General features: G+C 34.7%; 1 protein-coding gene across 1 annotated transcript; it reads left to right on the top strand.

Annotated features, from left to right (window-relative positions):
* Nucleotides 1–7,107: 7,107 nt before the first annotated feature.
* On the top strand, nt 7,108–8,177 carry LOC145936529 (uncharacterized). The gene is made up of 4 exons (XM_083038772.1): nt 7,108–7,317; nt 7,409–7,657; nt 7,781–7,916; nt 8,023–8,177. The coding sequence occupies exons 1-4, from the start codon at nt 7,108–7,110 to the stop codon at nt 8,175–8,177; spliced, it is 750 nt and encodes a 249-aa protein (XP_082894898.1).

Below are 8,177 nucleotides of genomic sequence, written 5' to 3' on the forward strand. Positions count from 1 at the left end.
CACTTTAACAATTGATTCTCTACATGTAGTGTTTACAAGTTTATGTATTATTTTAATTACGAATTTAAGTGTTATTTTATTTGGAAATATATATACTTTGACTAATATTTAAAATATATATTAAATATTATTTGTATATATTTCAGAAGCTGTTCGTATGTTATATAAAGAAATAAGAGAAACCGAATTTGCAGAATATGCATCCAAGTGGCTTGCGCAAGCCCCCGTACGAATACTAAGACAAAAGAATGAAGAAAAGGATTCAGATAAATAAAAATTAAACATGTGTAATGAATATCATCAATCATATCATTGCCTCAATTCTGGTAAATCGCATTCCACGGTGCCCGATTCTTGTTTCATACATATATTACTTTAATCGTATATTATTTTATAGTCATTTAACCAAAGAAAATACTTTGTTTTTGTTTTATACATATAGTTTATTATATCTAATAATCTAATATGTGATTATGCGTGTATTGGGCGCATATTATATTTTTTTCTCATATATATAATTTAATTATTTATAAAAATTAATTATAATTGAATTATTTTTTCATTTTATTTAATGTGTTACTTATCGTATATTTTAAATGTATTATTTAGTATACTTCTCATGTCTTTCAAGTAAAACATTATGTTTGTTTAAATATATATTTGTTTAATTGTTTAATAATAATTATTTATTTCATTTACGTACACTTACAGTTGCGTATTATTAAATATAAATAAATAAATATACATATGTATTAAATTAAATTATTTATTATTAAAATACCATTCCACATTTTTAAGATAGCATTTATACGACAGTTTATAGATTGGTATATATACATATAGCCGAAATGATAAAATTATATGATTTTAAAATTTCAATAATAAATTCATAAGTTTTAGTATGGTTTAATTTTACATGAAATTAAGAATAAATAAATGTCTGGACTATATATATAATGGCATTCAATTAAAAAATTATGCCTATAGAGTCAGATGCAGGATCTATAGTGTGCAGATTTTTTGTATTATAATAACAAAATTATAAAATGTAAACTTTTCGATTCACATTCGACTCTATTCATTGAATTCTCTCTGTCACTGAAGAGAGTCGAATGTACATCGAAAAATTTGCATTTTATAGTTTCGTTATTATTATACTACAGAAAATCTGCACACACTAGATCCTGCACTTGGCTCTTATAAACCTAATTTCTTATTATTTTTTTCATATTTAAGGATGTTACGTCGATAATTATATATAAAGTATTATTGTATATATATATTATATTGCTATATTGCTGCAATATTATTTTGCAATATTTCTGTAAGCGGACATTTTACTATTGCTGCAATATCACAACAACGTTGCAGCAACATTTTGTAATGTTTCTACAATGTTGCAATCTTGCAGAAAAATGTTGCTGCAATGTTGTTGCAATCTTGCGGTGCTATATGGGTAGTAATCTTTTTCTCTTGTTCAAATATCATCGTGACACGGAACATGGAAGTCCACGGAATTGAAAAACTACGAGGTACTGAGAACTGGAATATCTGGAAGTTCGCGATGAAAAATTTACTGCGTGGAACCGAGGGAGCGTACGAAGTTTGCAACGGCGAAATTGAGAAACCGACGCCAGCTAATGCAGCTGGTAACGAAGCTGCATATCAGGTAGAATTGAAAGCATGGGATAAGGCGGATCGAGCAGCAAGTCAAATCATCGTCAAGACCCTGGAGTCCAAGGTAATGGCTTTGCTGGTAACATGTGAGTCAGCGAGAGAGATGTGGCTTAAGTTACATTCAGTTTTTGAACAACAGACTAAACAAGCTGTACACACTGTCCAAGCAGAATTTTTCAGCTTTAATAAAAATCCAGCCGACGAAATGGTGACGCACATCGCTAAATTTGAAGGTTTGATCCTACGCATGCAGCAGATGAATGTGAAGCCAGATGAGTCATCGCTCATGGTTAAATTACTGGACTCGCTCCCGGATGACTATGAAAGCCTTCGACAGGCGTGGTGGGCAAGAGCTGAAAATCAACAAACGATCACCAACTTGGTAGGAGTATTAACCTCTGAAGGAAAGCGTCGACATCAACGAGCTGAAAAACAGAAAGAATTAGTAGCACTAGTAGCAAGCAAAGCAAAAATCCAAGGTAAGAAAGATCGCAGTCACACCAACAATAATAAAATTAACCGATCAAAGAAATCAGTCGAATCAACGGGCAGAAATAACAAGGATAAGCCATCGAATTTCAGATGTTATCAATGTGGTGGCATCGGACATATTCGTCGTAATTGTAAGAAAGAAAAGCAAAACAGCACAGGTACGTCAAAAAATGGTCAAAGGACGAGGCATTTATCTGTGAAACTTTAAGTGCAGAAAACGACGACTTATGGATTGCGGATACTGGTGCGACGGATCACGTGACACATCACGGTGAATGGTTTTCATCATTTGAACGATTCGCGACTCCTGTTAAAATATATATCGGAGACAAATCAACGATGGATGCTTTCGGCAAAGGAGTAATTAAATTTGAAGCTCTCGTTGATGGAAAATGGATGTCATATCACATGGAAAACGTCTTGTATGTACCAACCGCACGCAGAAATTTGCTATCAGTTACTTCAGTGTTGGACAAAGGAATGTCCTTCAACTCGTCCAAGAATGGATGCGAATTTGTGAAGAACGGCGTTGTAAAGGCACGTGGTGTTCGAGCAGGTCAGCTGTTTAAAATGGTAATTCGAGTAAAGCAGCCGGAAACGTCGTGTGTAAGCGAAGTAAATATTGCATCACGTGACACGTTACATATTTGGCATGAAAAACTAGGACACCAAAATAAACGTCATGTGAAGAAGTTGCTCAAGGAACGTGGAATCGAGTTCATAGAAGATGATCAATTCTGTGGAGCTTGCATGGAGGGTAACAACATCGTAGTAGCTTTCTTGAACGACAACAGCATGCTACAGAACCCGGCGAAATTATACATGCAGACTTGTGCGGCCCAATGGAGTGTGCGTCATTAGGAAGATCAAAGTATTTTTTATGCTTTACATGCGATTTTTCAAGAATACGCATAATTTATTTTCTGAAAGAGAAATCAGAGACCGCGGAAAAGATTGCTGAAATGCTGCAAGTTATCAAGAATCAACGTGGGCGACCGATGAAGATCTTTCAATGTGACGGCGGTACGGAGTTTGACAATAGAGAAGTGCGAAAACTCATGACGTCAAATGGAGTAACTTTGGCAATCACAAATCCGTACACGCCACAACAAAATGGCTGCGCCGAACGAACTAACAGAACCGTGGTGGATCTTGCTCGGACGATGCTTCTAGCGAAAAACCTACCAAAACATCTGTGGGCCGAGGCAGTAAATGCTGCAGTTTATATTTTAAATCATACCGGACCAAGTAGCGTCGATGGAAAAACACCCGTTGAGTTGTTTACTGGAAAAAGCACACGTCTGGAAAAATTTCATGTTTTTGGCACTGAGTGTTATGTGCATGTACCAAAAGAAAGACGCAAGAAATGGGACGTGAAAGCAAAACGTGGCGTATTCGTTGGATATTCGGATAACATGGACGGCTTCCGCGTCTGGTCAGAAAACTGCGTAATTCGGAGCAAAGACGTTGAGTTAGGAAAGGAAAACACTGGAAGATTACTGACTCTATTTCCCATTGAAATGAATAATGAAACACCAACTCAAGAACAGAAGAATGTACTTGATCCAGGTAATCAATCAACTGCCTCATCGCCTGAACAACTAGCTGATCCTGAAGAAAAATCAAAAATTGATCTATCGCAAGTGCTAGAAACTCCATTATCTACAACCGGACGGCAACTGCGAGGTAGAGAAAACCTAAAAGCACCTAAGCATCTGATTGAAATAATGGTCGCAGAAGTAAATGAACCGAAGAATTACACCGAGGCAATGATGTCAGCTGAAAAAGTGCATTGGAGTACAGCAATGGAAGAAGAAATGGCTTCACTTGAAGAAAACTTTACGTGGGATTTAGTCAAGTTACCAGCAGGTCGTAAGGCTATATCAAACCGTTGGATTTATCATTTAAAACGAAATGCTGATGGTGAAATCACTCGACACAAAGCACGTTTGATCGTCCGAGGATTTAGTCAACGAGAAGGAGTCGATTATAACGAGACTTTCAACTCTGTTGCAAGATTGGACACGATTCGGACAGTACTCAGTGTTGCGGCAAACGAAAAATTAGAGCTGGCTCAATTTGATGTCAAAACGGCCTTTTTAAACGGAATAATTGAAGAAGAAATCTATATGCAACAGCCCGAAGCTTATGAAGATAGCAGCCAGCGTGTATGCAAATTACGAAAGAGCCTATATGGATTAAAACAATCCCCAAGATGCTGGAATAAACGTTTTAAAGATGTTTTAATCTCCTTCGGATTGCAAGAAAGTACAGCAGATCCGTGTTTGTTTTATCGTATTACTGAGAACGACAAGTTGATCGTAACATTATATGTCGATGACGGGTTAGTGGCTGCAACGAAGAAAATGCGTATCAAGGAATTCTTAAGCAGGTTAAAAGAAGAATTCAAAATAACAGCTGAGCCAGTTGGATGCTTTCTAAACATACTAATCGATCGTATCGATGATGGGTCAATTGTCATCAGCCAGAAGAGATATACCGAGGATATTCTTCGACGATTCAACATGGAGCACGCAAATTCAGTTTCAACTCCAATCGAGAAGTGCCAATTGACAGGGGAAGAAGCAGATGCCAATATAGCAGATGTTCCATATCGAGAGGCTGTGGGATGCTTAATGCATCTGGCAGTAGCTACACGTCCTGACATCACTTTTGCGGTGAGCTACGTATCTCAATTTCTTGAGAAACCTGAAGAACGACATTGGTCAATGGTAAAGCGGATTTTAAAATATCTCAAGGGCACAACCACAATGGCCATCAAATATACTGCTGCTAATATAACCGGAGAGCTGGAATCTTACAGCGCCGCAGATTATGCAAGCGACCAGGCTACCCGACGTTCAGTCAGTAGTCTTCAAGTTCAGCGGAGGAGCCATCGTCTGGGCGAGTAAACGACAGCACTGTGTTTCCCTGTCAACTACGAAAGCGGAGTACGTGGCGGCTAGCGAAACGGCGAAGGATGCTGTGTGGCTAAATCGTTTGTTCCAAGAAATTGCACCATTAAAAACCGTACCTCTACTTTTGGTGGACAATGCGAGTGCCATAAAGCTCGCTAAAAATCCAAGTTTTCATAAGCGATCTAAACATATTGACGTACGCACTCACTTTGTGCGTGAACGAATTCAGAACGGAGAATTGAGAATTGAACACGTTCCAAGTGAAAATCAAGTCGCTGATGTTTTAACAAAACCAATTCCACGCATGCAGTTTCAGCGGCTGCGTGACAAGTTGGGCATGATTGAACACTGACTATGGATACATATAATCCTATATTATCTAATACATATTACTCTAAAATTTGAAGTTTAAGGGCGAGTGTTGAAATAAATCTGTCAACATTTTATAATTTAGTTTGAAACTTCTGGTTACTTTATCTTGAATGATTACTGTTAGTTTACTTTAAGTTGGTACCATTGTAGTAATTCTTATTTTCCTTGAGTTAACAACACTGCATAAATTGTCTTGTCGCGCATGTACCGTACTGTTGTTCGCGCGTTTTTGTCTAGTCGAGTCAAGTCTCGTGCAATACCTTTGTAGTTTTCATAGGTCATATTAATAATAAATATTCATGTTGATACTTCTATAAGTGGCCTAATTCTCTGCATCCCAAATCATCAACAGATTGCAACTAAAAAACTTTTTCAGGGGTGCAAAATTTACTTAAAAATATACTCTTTCGAATGCCGTGTGCTAAAAATTGTGATACATAATGGCGAAACTAATACGGCGATCTCAAGGTGTCCATACGGATGCACATTTATAAGAGTGAGATATATTACACAGAAATATACTTAATGTCTTTATAAAAATATAATTTAATGTCTTCTAAGTAATTTCTAATAAAAATTGAACGGATTAAAGGTTGGTTGTTGACTTGTTCGGACTTGGCATGTGTGATAAGCATTAATGATATTTTTGATTTTATTTAACTTCTTTTCTATAAAATTTCAATATTTTTAATCTTTTCATGCTAAGATTCTCTGCGGTTAAGCCAGTACCAAAACTTTAGCAAAGTCATGCTTTTATTCCATTATCAGAAGGAAAACTTTTAATAAAAAGATATTCTTCTGCAACAGAAGGTGTTCTTTTCTTGTTTTTTTTTCATTGTGTGTGTGAATATGAGTGTGAATATTAATTATAAAAAAAATTGATTCCAAATTTTCATTCTGATTTATTTAGTTGATATCCTGACAACGGTTGAATTTTCGAAAGATACACTGATACACAAGTTATTAAGCTCATTGAGTACTATCGATAGAGTGACTACAAAGTACTCCTTTCCATTAAAAAAAATTTTGTTTTAATTTTTTGTGTGAAAAATCAACATTCAAGATTATTCAAGGTCACCAAAATATGTGCCCCTACTTGTCCTACAATTTTGATAATGGATGTCTTCCCCTATCTCTAACCGTTTTCGAGAAAAACATGGTGGACTTTTTATCAGACTCACCCTGTATATACATATATGGGTGATTCTACAAAAATAGGAATTTTTTGCGGCTCCTGTATTTTTATATTTTAATTAAATAATAACATTAAATTGGATTTTATTTTGAATGAAAATGAAGATAATACTTGAATACATATAGACATATAATAAAAAAGAAGTAATGGCTGCGTTCAGCAGAAAAAGCAGCTTAGAAAGCGCTTCACGCTATGCTACCAGCAGCGTTCGACTTCTGATGAACGCACTTTTTCTGAACTATATACGTTGCAAGTGAGCGTGTTTTGTGGCATGATGTGTCATAACCTACAGTTTTGAATAAAAGTGATCTGTCATACAAATAGTGGTCATCAAATCATCAAAAAGCACTCGGTAGTAAATTATATATCTTTAATATACAGTTATTATATATAGTTCTATTATATATATATTTATTATATATCTTTAATTTAAGTTATTTAAAAAAAACAATAATGGATCCAATGCTATTATTCATGTTGGATGAAGATCTAAATAATATAGTAAATAATGTGGTAGAAGATTTAGATCATCCAATACCAAATATTGAAAATGAAGAACGAAATGTAAGGCCTCGGAATGAAAATTATTTTGAGATAACGATTCCTCAATACACCGATATACAATTTCTGGAACATTTTAGAATATCACGACGTACATTTGAGGTATGTATACATAAAGTATATTTATGATATATCTTTAAAAGATCTTTGTATTATAAACTAACAATTTGATATTTTGTACATGACATTACAGGAATTGCTTAATGTTGTTGCTCCTCTTGCAAACAATATGGAAAATGTCAATGTAGATTTCTCAAAGAAATTGATGTTTACCATTTGGATATTGGCAAAACCAGAGAGTTTCTTAGCTGCTGGTGATAGATTTGGCCTTGCAAAAAGTACTGGGCATCAAATCTTTAAAAATATAACAAATATATTAGCACAATTAATGCCTCAATATGTAAAATGGCCAACTATAGCAGAACGTCAATTATCTTGTGAGGTTCGTTCTTAATTTCATTATTCTTTTATATGCATATTGAAATTAATAAAATGTATAATTATGTAATATTATATATATAAATATAAAATATACATACATATATATGTGTATATATTATTTTAGATATTTGAAAACCGATCGCACGGATTTCCAGGGGTAATTGGTGCAATCGATGATTGCCACATTCCCTGTAAGCAACCAATAGGGAATGCAAACGATTATTATAACAGAAAAGGATTTCACTCGATAATTTTGCAAGGTAAGTATCATAAAAATTAAGTGTATAAATAATTGATACAAAAAATTCTTTATTTTTGAATATTAGAAATGTTATACTTTGATATTAAACATTTTTAACCAATTAGAAATATATGCGTTACCTCTTATAAATCCTTTTACACACCTTACTGAACTTATATTTTCTGCTAAGTTTTCTGTTATTTCCGAGCGTGTATCCGAGTCGATGGGATGTTCACTATATTCAGCTGATGTTGATGGAATTGAAGTGGAATCTTCCTGA

This window comes from Prenolepis imparis, unplaced genomic scaffold, assembly GCF_030444845.1.
Source record: "Prenolepis imparis isolate NDT839.2.m4 unplaced genomic scaffold, iyPreImpa1.0 SCAF_5, whole genome shotgun sequence".
NCBI lineage: Eukaryota > Metazoa > Arthropoda > Insecta > Hymenoptera > Formicidae > Prenolepis > Prenolepis imparis.

Excerpts from the sequence above, each read along its gene's own strand:
- LOC145936529 (XM_083038772.1), top strand. The coding sequence starts at position 7,108 with ATGGATCCAATGCTATTATTCATGTTGGATGAAGATCTAAATAATATA. Across the intron at positions 7,658-7,780 it reads AACGTCAATTATCTTGTGAG|ATATTTGAAAACCGATCGCA; the intron begins GTTCGTTCTTAA and ends ATATTATTTTAG. Across the intron at positions 7,917-8,022 it reads TCACTCGATAATTTTGCAAG|AAATATATGCGTTACCTCTT; the intron begins GTAAGTATCATA and ends TTAACCAATTAG.